This window comes from Ylistrum balloti, unplaced genomic scaffold (assembly GCF_031769215.1).
Source record: "Ylistrum balloti isolate Yb309-2 unplaced genomic scaffold, AGI_CSIRO_Ybal_v1 Utg371850, whole genome shotgun sequence".
NCBI lineage: Eukaryota > Metazoa > Mollusca > Bivalvia > Pectinida > Pectinidae > Ylistrum > Ylistrum balloti.
In genome coordinates, this window is record NW_026782917.1 from 61,536 (window position 1) to 76,319 (window position 14,784).

The window sequence follows — 14,784 nt, forward strand, 5'->3', positions numbered from 1 at the left end:
ACTTCTCTATTCTGTAGATATAATGTTATAACTTCTCTATTCTGTAGATATAATGTTATAACTTCTCTATTCTGTAGATATAATGTTATAACTTCTCTATTCTGTAGATATGTTATAACTTCTCTATTCTGTAGATATAATGTTATAACTTGTCTATTCTGTAGATATAATGTTATAACTTCTCTATTCTGTAGATATAATGTTATAACTTCTCTATTCTGTAGATATAATGTTATAACTTCTCTATTCTGTAGATATAATGTTATAACTTCTCTATTCTGTAGATATAATGTTATAACTTGTCTATTCTGTAGATATAATGTTATAACTTGTCTATTCTGTAGATATAATGTTATAACTTGTCTATTCTGTAGATATAATGTTTTAACTTCTCTATTCTGTAGATATAATGTTATAACTTGTCTATTCTGTAGATATAATGTTATAACTTCTCTATTCTGTAGATATAATGTTATAACTTCTCTATTCTGTAGATATAATGTTATAACTTCTCTATTCTGTAGATATAATGTTATAACTTGTCTATTCTGTAGATATAATGTTATAACTTGTCTATTCTGTAGATATAATGTTATAACTTCTCTATTCTGTAGATATAATGTTATAACTTGTCTATTCTGTAGATATAATGTTATAACTTCTCTATTCTGTAGATATAATGTTATAACTTGTCTATTCTGTAGATATAATGTTATAACTTCTCTATTCTGTAGATATAATGTTATAACTTGTCTATTCTGTAGATATAATGTTATAACTTGTCTATTCTGTAGATATAATGTTATATTAGGATTTTTATTAGGATATTTAATGGAGGCAGGCACACAGTGCCTCTATATCCATATCAATAATAATCATACAATTAAATTATATAGTCACTTCCGATTAGTGAATTGCAACGAGCCAGATGGTTAAATTTCAGTTCGAGATTTTTCCAATGATTGTCCAAATTAATTTCAAAGTCTGATTGTTGATGATTGGATTACTTTTTCTGGTAGACTGTTCCATAGGTCTATAGTTCTTAGTCCAAATGAGTATTTCCGAATGTCCAGATTACATGATTTCTTTTTCAGTTTTTTTGAGTGGCCTCTTGTTTTAGAATTTTCGTCTCGATCAACCATGCCTTTGGTGACTTTTTCATCGTGAAATTTATCCATAATTTTGAAAACGTTTATCATATCTCCCCTCAATCTACGGTATGCCAATGTTGGGAGTAGGATAGTTCTTTCAGCCCCAGTATAAGCTTAGTTGCCCGTCTCTGCACGCGCTCTATTGATTCGATATCCTTTATTTTGTATGGGTTCCAGACGCTTGCGGCATATTTTAAGTGTGGGCAGACTAATGCCTTGAACAGTTGTTTAAAAGACACTTCATCTAAGTATACAAAGGACCTTCTAATAAGACCAACATTACTGTTGGCTTTGTTTACAGCTTGTTGCGTATGCATAGAGAAATTTAGATCTTTATCCACCGTTACGCCAATATCTTTTTCTGAAGTTATGTTTTCCAACGCCACGTTGTCCTCTGCTCCTGCCATATGGTATGTCCATGTTTCTTTCCTTTTTTGTTTTATTGTTAATACTTTGCATTTTAGTGGATGGAATTTTAGAAGCCATTTGTTAGACCATTCTTGCAGTTTATCCAAGTCTTGTTGCATTGCCTTCCTGTCCTCATCACTTTTTATTTCACTATAAATATTAGTGTCATCAGCAAATAGGTAGGTGTTCGAAGAAGTATAATCTGGCAGATCATTTATATAGATTACAAATAGAATTGGGCCAAGTACGCTGCCCTGGGGGATCCCACTTAATACCGGGTGGTCTTTGGATGCTTTTCCATTAACTAGTACTCTCTGCTTCCTTTCGTGTAGAAAGTTTTCTATCCAGTTGACGACTTGGTCTGCTATTCCATAGCTTCTTAATTTTTCAATTAACCTGGGATGTGGTACCTTGTCAAAGGCCTTCATAAAGTCCATATATATAACATCAATTTCCCCACCGTGATCTAGTATATCCGTCCAATCCTCAAGCACCATAAGGAGCTGGAGAACTGTGGACCGTTTCGCGATAAATCCAAATTGCTTGTTGCTAAAAAGATCATTGTTTTCCATATTATTAACGATGGAATTTCGCACAATTTTTTCCATGGTTTTTCCAACTATGCTGGTGAGGCTTACGGGACGATAATTCCCTGGGTCCGATTTTGAACCTTTCTTGAATATTGCTGTGATGTTGGCCTCTTTCCATGCAGATGGAACTATCCTCCAATGATTTGTTGAAAATAATACTTAGCGGTTTGTTTATGATCGATTTTAGTTCCTTCATAACCTTTGGGTGCATTTGGTCAGGTCCTTGAGACTTACTGCCATCCAAGTCTGAGAGGAGTTTTCCGACACTTTCTTCAGTGCATATGATATCTCGAAATGGGTATTTTATTATTTTATTATGCATTTTTGGTGTGTTGCCTGGTGGTTCCTCTGTGAATACACTACTGAAAAATGTAGCCAAAACATCTGCTTTATCCTTGTCTTGTGTGGCAATTTTTGATATGTTATCATCTAGTCCCTTCAAGTCCGAAATTCCTGTTTTTACTTTTTGTTTGGAGTTGATGTATTTCCAGAATTGTTTGGGGTTTTCCTTAACCTTTCCGGCGATCTCTCTCTCCATTTCACGACGTGCTTTTCTTAGCATACTTTTTACTTGATTTCTTAACCTTGTGTAGTCCTTGTATTTGGCTTCTGTTCTTGTTTCCATATATCTTTGCCATGCCCTATGTTTTTTGTTAATCTTAATTCTCACAGCATCGTTCAGCGGCAGATGATTTTTGTCCTTAGATTTACGTTGTTTGTTTTCTTTTCTTACTGGGATATTTTTGTCGGCGCTCTCATGGAAGATACCTAAGAATGTAGTGTACATTGTGTCCGGATCACCTTTCAAAACTTCGTCCCATTTGATCTCCTTCAATTCGTTTTTTATCCTTTCATAGTCTCCTTTGTTGTACAATTTACGGGATATAGAACTTTCTGGATAATGTTTGTAACATATATAATCAAACTTCATAACAAAGTGATCGCTGTGACCAAGGGGACTTTGGTAGTTGATATCTTTCACCATCTCATCCTCGTTTGTTATTATCAGGTCCAAAATACTTGGTTCATGACCTTTTCTCATTCTTGTAAAATTTCTGGTATGTTGCGTGAGAAAATTATCCCTTAGGCATTCTATGAAGTTATCGCTTTCTTCATCATTCTTCGCCGAGATTAAATTCCAATCAATTTTTGGCAAATTAAAGTCTCCCATTATTAGTATATGTGAATATTCATTATTTAGTGTAGATATTGAGTTTATAAGTTTATAAAGTTCTTCAACATTTTCTTTCTTACTATTGGGGCTTTTATATACACACCCAATCAGAAGACAGTCTTTCTCGTTTAGCTTGACTTTTACCCAAATGCTTTCCTTGAATGTGTTCATGTTTACCTCTACCCCCTTAAGTTCTTCTTTGACATAAATTGCAACCCCCCTATGGAGCGAGTCGGAATTTTCATTTACGAAAATATCATAACCTTGTATTAAGAATTCACTTTTCCTTGGTAAGAATCTACTATTTTTAGGATACATTTCTGTTACACCTATCACCTGTATGTTTTCTTCTGAATTATTAATTCTTGTTTTTAATTCGTCCAACTTATTTGGTAAACTATCTGCATTTGTGTATATACATGAGAGGTAGTTCTGATCCGATTTTCTATTTAATCCACTTGATTCTGATCCTTCTTTGCGGGTAGTCGGACTATTTTTCTGTTCCACGGAGGGCCTTGAACTCTGTGGACGAATTCCCCCGATTCTTCATTTGTTCTCTTCTTTGCTTCTTCTTTTAGTCGCTTTTCGTTTTCCCGTTCCGCTTTTGTCAGATCATTGCTGATCCTAATGTTTTTATATTCGTTTGTATTCCGAAGTTCTGTGATGTTCGTAAAAAGATTCTTTTTCACTTCAGGTGATCCAAACGATACCAGTATAGGTCTTCCAGATTTTGGTGCATTGCCTGCAGCATTGTTCGGTTGTACCTTTTGGTACTTTCCTAGTCGAAATACCTTATTAATTGCAGCATCGTTTGTTCGGACACTACATGAAGTTAGAAGCTGTTTTACGAATAGCTCATCAGCTGCTTGGCGGAATTTTCCATCTCTTCCTTCCTGTTCTGTATAGCCGTAAATTATGATATTGTTCTCTCTCTTTTTCCTCTCGTTTATTTCAGATATAACCTCCTGAGTTTCTGTGCTGGATTTTGTTGTATTGTCCTGACTTGTTTGTTCCCCGGGTTTAACTTCTGAGCGGGCAAGCTACTCCTTTACTATTTTCCTCACTTGGTCCTCTTCACATTTTCTTGTCAATTTTGTTTCTAGGCTTTTGATTCTTTCCTCGTATCCCTTCATTATTTCTTTGCATTTCTCCTATAACTTCTCTATTCTGTAGATATAATATGTTATAACTTGTCTATTCTGTAGATATCATGTTATAACTTCTCTATTCTGTAGATATAATATGTTATAACTTGTCTATTCTGTAGATATAATGTTATAACTTGTCTATTCTGTAGATATAATATGTTATAACATCTCTATTCTGTAGATATAATAATGTTATAACTTGTCTATTCTGTAGATATAATATGTTATAACTTGTCTATTCTGTAGATATAATATGTTATAACTTCTATATTCTGTATATATAATAATTTTATAACTTGTCTATTCTGTATATATAATAATGTTATAACTTCTCTATTCTGTAGATATAATGTTATAACTTCTCTATTCTGTATATATAATAATGTTATAACTTGTATATTCTGTATATATAATAATGTTAGATATAATATGTTATAACTTCTCTATTCTGTAGATATAATATGTTATAACTTCTATATTCTGTATATATAATAATTTTATAACTTGTCTATTCTGTATATATAATAATGTTATAACTTCTCTATTCTGTAGATATAATGTTATAACTTCTCTATTCTGTATATATAATAATGTTATAACTTCTCTATTCTGTATATATATAATGTTATAACTTCTCTATTCTGTATATATAATAATGTTATAACTTCTCTATTCTGTATATATAATAATGTTATAACTTCTCTATTCTGTATATATAATAATGTTATAACTTCTCTATTCTGTATATATATAATGTTATAACTTCTCTATTCTGTATATATAATAATGTTATAACTTCTCTATTCTGTATATATAATAATGTTATAACTTCTCTATTCTGTATATATAATAATGTTATAACTTCTCTATTCTGTATATATAATAATGTTATAACTTCTCTATTCTGTAGACATAATATGTTATAACTTCTCTATTCTGTAGATATAATGTTATAACTTGTCTATTCTGTAGATATAATATGTTATAACTTGTCTATTCTGTAGATATAACGTTATAACTTGTCTATTCTGTAGATATAATAATGTTATAACTTCTATATTCTGTATATATAATAATGTTATAACTTGTCTATTCTGTAGATATAATATGTTATAACTTGTCTATTCTGTAGATATAACATTATAACTTGTCTATTCTGTAGATATAATATGTTATAACTTGTCTATTCTGTAGATATAATATGTTATAACTTGTCTATTCTGTAGATATAACGTTATAACTTGTCTATTCTGTAGATATAATAATGTTATAACTTCTCTATTCTGTATATATAATAATGTTATAAAAACTGTATTCTAATGATATAATATTGTGATAACTATAATATTCACTTTATTACAATGCAATAACTATTTTCTGTAGATATAGCTTATTTGAATGCAATATTTCTTTCTGTAGATGTTACAATGTTTGACTATATGCTGTAGATATAATACACATTTTTCCAATATAAATTCTGTATATCAAACAACTAAAACCAGTTAATAAAAACAGAAACAAATTATAAACTGAATACTGAAAAACGGGGCAACAGGTATATCAGAACAAAGCAGGAAGCAAGACGTAGGGTGATTAATGTAAGCATACAGTTGGTGACTCTGGTGGTGGAGCGATGTTGGTAGGCCCACCCTAGAAAGAACAAAACAGAAAACATCAAAATCTAACCAAGGCAAAAGGCTTTTGATCAATAAGTATAATGAAGGGACACCTAACTCCTACACTAATATGTCTACACGCATTATAAGTTAGTGTATAATCACATATGTTTATGCCATTATTTTTCTATAACTTATGTCAAATACTTTCACTTTAGAGATGTACTTTGAAATGAAGACATATCCTTTTTATCAATAAATATTGTCAGTGATTACCAAATAAAAGACAAAGAAATGAGGGTGTCCCACCCTCTTCCCCTGTTGATATTCTCAGTTATTAGTTGAGAGACTCAGAAATAAGAATGTCCCTTCACTTTTCCTGTTGGTATTGTCTGATATCATTTCAGAGACTCAGAAATGACTGAGTACCCCCCTCTCTCCCTGTAAATGTTGTCAGCTATCCATTCAGAGACTCAGAAATGAGTCCCCCACTCTCCTCTCCTGTTGATATTGTCCAATATCAATTACAAAAGATCCAAGAGGGATCTTGGCGCCCACCATTGTTTGATCTTTATTGGCTCTTAAAAGTTGGATCTTTTGCCTTCTTCTCCTGTTTTTGATCTTAAGATAAGACATTTGACCATTCCTTTGCAGAAATAGCAATGATAATCTTTGCCTGCCAAATGCCAAAGTAAACAGGCACAGATAGGGACCTATAAATGAAATTTGAGAAAGATCTATAGAACAGTTCTCAAGATAACGATCACAAACTTCACTGAAAAAATCCAAGATGGCTGCCTGTCAACCATTTGTATTTTTTTTATCAGTCCAAAATCAAACAGGCACAACTAGGGACAAAGGGGAACCTACTCTTGCAATTTGAGAAAGATCCATTCAGTACTTCTCTTACAGACCGATGGATGGACCGACTGACGGACCACAGATGCAGAGCAATTTGAATAGCCACCATCTGATGATGGTGGGCTTAAAATAATACTAAGAAATGAAAGTGTCCCCCTCTCTTCCCCTGTCATCTATCAATTTAGAGACTGAGAATTGAGTCCCCAAGCCTTTTTCCCTGTTGATATTGTCTGATATCAATTTAAAGATAGTGTTTCACATGAAATTTGATTGAAATCTACCTAGGCATTAAGCAACAGTAGTGTTTTGAAGCAAACGTTTACGGACAGTAAATGTGCACAACAATGAACGATACACAATAGGAATAGGTCATTTTGACCCTTTCGGTCAATACGACAGATGACCTTAAATAATTTGGCAAACAGCAATGATTTCATATCACTTACAAATCACAGGCAAATATTTCAATATATACCTATCACCTCCACATAAATATTTTTGAAAAATTCTCTTTGAAAACTCAATGAATGTTGAGTAAAATGAGTACAATTTCAAATCCAACAGTACAGGTCAAAGCGAATCTAACCAATGTAAAAAAGTATGGAAACAACTGGCATAAAACAAGGTTGGATTATTGAGATGATAAAGAAATTGATGCTCATGTGAAAGTGTGCAGGTAACAAAATACAGTACAGTTGGGGTCATTTGGCTCTCAAACCATGCTGAAGCGACCTATTGCTTACCTGTCACTCATAGCTATGGCAGAATTGCAGGGGGATTGCAGCAGGTCTGCGAGATATATTGGTAGATCCAGCTGTCGTAACATTGAGGGAAACACAAGTGACAGGGAAAAAGTAACTGCATGGTTCAAACATGTGTACATCAGTCCATCAGGACATCGTCGCGATGACTGGCAGTGATGTCCTTACATGGTTGGCATGTGAACATCAGTCTATTGGGACATCGCCACGATGACAGGCAGTGATCTCCTTACATGGTTGGCATGTGTACATCAGTCTATTGGGACAACGCCACGATGACAGGCAGTGATGTCCTTACATGGTTGGCATGTGTACATCAGTCTATTGGGACATCGCCCTGATGACAGGCAGTGATGTCCTTACATGGTTGGCATGTGTACATCAGTCTATCGTAACATCGCCACGATGACAGGCAGTGATGTCGTTACATGGTTGGCATGTGTACATCAGTCTATCTGGACATCGCCATGATGACAGGCAGTGATGTCCTTACATGGTTGGCATGTGTACATCAGTCTATCGGGACATCGCCACGATGACAGGCGACAGGGATTGCTTTTTTACAGTAGTATTAACTGTCACACGGTTACGATGTTTCCTTGCTTTACATGTACAATGTACATTTACAAGTCAAATGTCCGCGAGGCCAGTACCACACAGATTTTCTGTTAAGTTTCTGTCAAGCTCTGTGTGAAATTCCATGACATGCAATGCACGAAATATGTGAAATCAATAGAAAATCATTCACATTTTCCTCGATTGCACAGTTGTTCTCTAATGCATACATGACATGAGTGGAATTATCAACAGTATCATGTTGTTCAAAGATGTTGATAGGGTGGTCCGGTGGCGCAGTGTTAACGCACTCGCCTTTCACCAAGCCGACCGGGGTTCGATTCCCGGAACGGACGTGAAAAGGTAAGGGGCCACCTGCCGGACCACGTGGGTTTTCCCCGGGTACTCCGGTTTCCTCCCACAATAAGACCCCTCGCGCGCTTACATCCGGGCCAACAAGAGTGATTAGTATAAGTTGACATAACTTGTTTCGCAATTGTTGTAAAATAAATAAAGTTTATATTAAAGATGTTGATAGTTCCTTTTCTGTATCTAGTCAGGGTATTAAGTAAAGTCATTAAGTAAAAATAATTTATATGTCATTATCAAAATTAAATATTCTGCAATTCACTGAAGGTCTTTCAAATAGTCCCAATCATTCAATACAGAAAGTAACAATTTCAAGGTCAAGGTCTTGAACATTATAGTTAGCTTAGTAGAAAGTACATTAAAACCCCTTTTCCATTCAAACAAAAGTTTAAGCATTGACTAAGATAGATCAGGTGGAGGTTAACCACACAGACTGGTAGTTAATTATGTTGACTTTTCCTCGTCATTTTCATGTTACAACTTGACAAGACGTAACGTACAATGTAAGTCCACAAAATGAGCCTTAGAAATGCTTATACAGGGTGGGGATCTAAACTGTTTTCAAAAACACATTTCCCTAATGAGCCATTTCCCTCCTGTCCCTCAGGGCCAAGATCCACCATTTATACAAAAACTGATTCCCTACCACATAAACTTGAATCAGACCAATATGGACAAAAACAAATCATTACTACTGGAGGGGTAGGATTTTAAAGTATTTGCTCTATTTCTCTCTACCCCCAGGAGGCCGAGATTCACCATTTATATGAAATTGATTCTTTATCACCCAACACTACAGGAGGAGTAGGATTTTAAAGCACTTGCCAAATTTCCCCTTTTGGGCCTCGCCCCTCAGGCTGTGGGGGCTTGAACCCACAATTTATACAAAAAAATGTTCCATTTCAAATCACCTTACTCATTCATGACTAGTTGCAAGTTGTAGAAAAAGTTGACAGACGACAGATGACTAACGACTAAAAGACGGATGGACAGCAGACAACGGAAGAAGAATGCCACAGTATCAATTTACTTCACTTGGCCCTTAGAGTCTGGTGAGCTAAAAACCCATGGATAATATCCGCATACATGAAAGTTGGTCCCTCACATTGCAGGCTTTAAAATTCACATTGGAAGAGATACATACATAATTAGTGAGAACCTCTCACCAGAGAAATAATGATGAATGTATGACAATGTTTTAGAGAAAGCAGACATGTAGGGAAAGTGTAATAGCTGTAGGATATCTGATCTCCCTCTTTATAACACCAGGTTTATATACTGTGTCTGTAGGATATCTGATCTCCCTCTTTATAACACCAGGTTTATATATGGTGTCTGTAGGATATCTGATCTCCCTCTTTATAACACCAGGTTTATATACTGTGTCTGTAGGATAACTGATCTCCCTCTTTATAATACCAGGTTTATATACTGTGTCTGTAGGATATCTGATCTCCCTCTTTATAACACCAGGTTTATATACTGTGTCTGTAGGATATCTTATCTCCATCTTTATAATACCAGGTTTATATATGGTGTCTGTAGGATATCTGATCTCCCTCTTTATAACACCAGGTTTATATACTGTGTCTGTAGGATATCTGATCTCCCTCTTTATAACACCAGGTTTATATACTGTGTCTGTACTTATCTCCCTCTTTATAACACCAGGTTTATATAATGTGTCTGTAGGATATCTGATCTCCCTCTTTATAACACCAGGTTTATATACTGTGTCTGTAGGATATCTTGTCTCCCTCTTTATAACACCAGGTTTATATACTGTGTCTGTAGGATATCTTATCTCCCTTTTTATAACACCAGGTTTATATACTGTGTCTGTACTTATCTCCCTCTTTATAACACCAGGTTTATATACTGTGTCTGTTGGATATCTAATCTCCCTCTTTATAACACCAGGTTTATATACTGTGTCTGTTGGATATCTTATCTCCCTTTTTATAACACCAGGTTTATATACTGTGTCTGTAGGATGTCTTATCTCCCTCTTTATAACACCAGGTTTATATACTGTGTCTGCAGGATATATTATCTCCCTCTTTATAACACCAGGTTTATATACTGTGTCTGTAGGATGTCTTATCTCCCTCTTTATAACACCAGGTTTATATACTGTGTCTGTAGGATGTCTAATCTCCCTCTTTATAACACCAGGTTTATATACTGTGTCTGTAGGATGTCTTATCTCCCTCTTTATAACACCAGGTTTATATACTGTGTCTGTAGGATGTCTTATCTCCCTCTTTATAACACCAGGTTTATATAATGTGTCTGTAGGATATCTTGTCTCCCTCTTTATAACACCAGGTTTATATACTGTGTCTGTAGGATGTCTTATCTCCCTCTTTATAACACCAGGTTTATATACTGTGTCTGTAGGATATCTTATTCCCCTATTTTGAAGTCAGGTTGATATATTTAGTATCAGATAGTTTGCTGCTAGGTTACAATGGCTATACTAAAATCAGTAAGAGTTGTAATATTTCTAAAAAGAAATATATAAGGTCTGAAAATTAAAAACACTGAAACAGGAATAGGTGAAGCAAGCAGTGACAAAGGACAGATCTGAATCATGAGGAAGACAGACAACTCATCATATGGCCTATATGTTAATTTATCTGACTTCCAGACTGGGCTGGATACCTACCCGTCCTAAAGTCTGCACCAGGTTGTGAACTTTGTTGGTTACTACAGAAACATCATGTGCCGCCTGGTCTCTATACACTTGCTGGAGCTGGATGTAGCGCTCGGAGTCGGCTGTCATATCAGGGATGGTACCTCGCAGTGGGAGAGCTCCTACAACCAGATTGGCAATTCCAAATACTTTTCCAGAATTGATTAAATGTAGAGCATAGCTTTAACAAGCTTCTTTTTATTAAATGAATGTAAAATGTAAACAGAGACTTTCAGGTGATAGTGTAACATTGGTATTTGTGAATAGTTCAAAGTCAATTTTTAGTTACTGAGAATTATCTTCAAAAGAATTTCAAAATGCCTGATGCCTGTATATTCACCTTCCTCTTCCACAAATTCTTTGATGGCACGCACCAAAATCCAAAATTGTTTACTCTGAAAAATAAAGAAATAATCTAGCTGTTAATTCTTCTATCATATACACACAATACACAACAACACATCCAGCATGAATACTGATATTACAATGCACCATGCAATTCATCATTAAGACCAACATCACTGATTAACATCTGGTGAGGTAGAGAAGGAGTTTCACAAAAGTTTCTTACATCTGAATGTAACTCCTTACAGCAGGAATCTTCAAAAAGGCTCTCCACATTGCTTGAGATCTTGGTAGGGACTAAGGCGATGTTGACACTTTTTACTGCCTCATCAAAATTTTCTTCTACCTCAGGAAACCCGTCTTCATTCTTACGTATGCCTGACAAGAAAACAAAATCATCAGCCTTCCTTTAACCCTACTGATGCTATGATTTCTATAAAGAACACATGAACAAAGATTTTATTAAAAACATTACATAACATGGCTTTTCAGCTTTGAAATGAAATAAAGACAAATAAAACCATTTTTAGAAGACAGGATGTTTAATTCATTGATATGCAATTAATTTACATTAATTATTCTAATGAACTATCATAGGAAGCAATAGGACTGGTAGTAATAACTGTGTAATGGGAAATAACTCTGTTTTACCATAGACAATAACTTTGTAATTTAAGATAACCATCTACTGGATGTATGGAGGTAGTTTCCATTTTGGGGAACTACTTTCAAGTTGGTCACTCGCTCCATCGTTATCCTACTCTCTCTCTATATATTTAAAAATCCATGGTTGTCATGCTTTAGACATACTGAATAAGTTGTAAAACATCTCATTCTGTATTAAATTAACAAGTTGATGTTTATACTGAACTGTGCCATAAAATTTTAAATAAGGTAATCAGTTGATAATGGCAGTGTCTGTAACAATGGTCACATCTGTAAAGACGTGTGTGTATTTCATGAAGTGTCTAAATTTCTGTAACAGTGACATAAAAGCTACATGTTAAATGGACTTAGAGGCATGCCTGTAAGAAAATCCTGATTTGCTCTCCATGGAGCTGCCTTTTCTAAGCTACAAAATCCTTGCTTGTTCATATATGAATGAATTATGAAATGTTCATCCCTCATTTTATTAGTACTGACAATGACCTCGATTTTCTAAAAGTACTGTACACTAAGTTTGAATACAGGAACCTAGAACGTAAACAATACACACAAAAATCCAGGCCTTAATAACAATATAAGAAATGCCTTGTTGAATATCAAAGTGAGTACATATGAAGTATAATCTATTTGTTTCAATTGTTACGTAATGTTTCAATGCATTCTAGATACATTTGTAGATCTTGGAATAAAGATAAAAATTATTAAAAGTTCATTATTTGCAGTTAAGTAGATCTGTCAATATGTCGTTGTATACAAACAACATAACTCATTAGCTCCGAAGAACTATTAGATCAAAGAAGTTATTGGCTATTATACAAGAGGCCTATGAACCTACACAGTCACCTGAGTCACAACAGTTCTTGTTATTTGTGATGGAAATTATTTTGTTAAAAAACAAAAACAACTAACTATATTGTACACATTATGCAAAAGTAAATTGTGTATACATTAACTGCTGTCCCATGCTAAGGTTTCTAACCAAGTTTGAATTAAAAGAAATTTCACTCAGGATTTGAGTTCTCCTATATAAAATCTTCCATCCAGGAACAATAGAACAGGTGACATTAAAAAACACATACACTCTCAAATACATAAGCTGACTAGAAAATCTTAGCTGGATTAAGATTCAAAATAGTTAATTCTCTTTTAGTTTGAGTCTTTGTTTATTTAGATGCAATCTTTACTTGTGTTAAAATTTTTGTGATGAATATTCACTGGAATAGTTTACATATACATGTACATGTATATTCAAGAGAGAATATTTAAGATATATGAAATTATATTTATGGCCTAAATAAATTGTGATTTGATGAAATTTTCGATTTCTGATATAAAATGGAATGTTTATATGCCACTGGATCATTACCTGTAAACTCAAACATAACACTATATCTGACTCAGACATGTAATATAACACTTGAAAACATGCATGAAATGTTTAATTTTATTAAAGTACATGGTCTACAGCTAAATCCAAACTGCAGTTAGCAGTAAATCAATGTTAAAAAAGGACAAACTCAACAAAAACTGTCAAGAATGATGAACTGATCATAAGTCAGACGATTGTAAAATCCTGTCCTAGTGTAACAATGCTGGGAAGGAGCTCCACATTGAGACATATCTGTCACAGTCAGGAGAGATCTTAGCTTTTAGGCAACCAAAATAAGAATTCTAATGAGGGAAAAAAATCCATTGGTGAAAACTAGCCATCCCATACTACAGAACATTTTAAAATGCCACCTATAATTGAGAGTGAGGAGTTCATTCATTTGTATTAGAGTCTGAATGTCCAATGAAACACTTCCTGAATCTAACAAAAACGATGTAGTGTTTTGGTAAGACAGAAACAATGTAGTGTTTTAGAAAGACAGAAACGATGTAGTTTTTTAGAAAGACAGAAACGATGTAGTGTTTTGATGAGACAGAAACGATGTAGTGTTTTGGTAAGACAGAAACGATGCAGCATTTTGGTAAGACAGAAATATGCAGTGTTTTGGTACGACAGAAATATGCAGTGTTTTGGTAAGACAGAAATATGCAGTGTTTTGGTACGACAGAAACATGCAGTGTTTTGGTAAGACGGAAATGATGCAGTGTTTTGATAAGACACAAACGATACAGTGTTTTGGTAAGACAGAAATGATGCAGTGTTTTGGTAAGACAGACATATGCAGTGTTTTGATAAGACTGAAATGATGTATTGATTTGGTAAGACAGAAACGATGTAGTGTTTTGATAAGACAGAAACGATGTAGTGTTTTAGTGTTTTGGTAAGACAGAAACGATGTAGTGTTTTGGTAAGACAGAAACGATGCAGTGTTTTGGTAAGACAGAAACGATGTAGTGTTTTGGTAAGACAGAAACGATGTAGTGTTTTGATAAGACAGAAACGATGTAGTGTTTTGGTAAGACAGAAACCATACAGTGTTTTGATAAGACAGAAAC

General features: G+C 34.3%; 1 protein-coding gene across 3 annotated transcripts in view; it reads right to left on the reverse strand.

Annotated features, from left to right (window-relative positions):
* LOC132563763 (NEDD8-activating enzyme E1 regulatory subunit-like) overlaps window positions 1-14,784 on the reverse strand; it is a 42,185-nt gene that overhangs the window by 17,833 nt on the left and 9,568 nt on the right. For 2 of the 3 annotated variants that reach the window (XR_009554811.1, XM_060228516.1), the window contains exons 11-14: window positions 11,900-12,051; window positions 11,669-11,723; window positions 11,302-11,450; window positions 6,080-6,121 (exon numbers count right to left, since the gene is read on the reverse strand). Coding sequence is in view for 2 of the 3 variants with exons in the window: in XM_060228516.1 (XP_060084499.1) it covers window positions 6,080-6,121; window positions 11,302-11,450; window positions 11,669-11,723; window positions 11,900-12,051 (398 nt within the window). In the remaining variant the exon portion in view is untranslated. The remainder of the gene's footprint in view (window positions 1-6,079; window positions 6,122-11,301; window positions 11,451-11,668; window positions 11,724-11,899; window positions 12,052-14,784) is intronic. The other variant, XM_060228517.1, reaches the window with a different exon arrangement.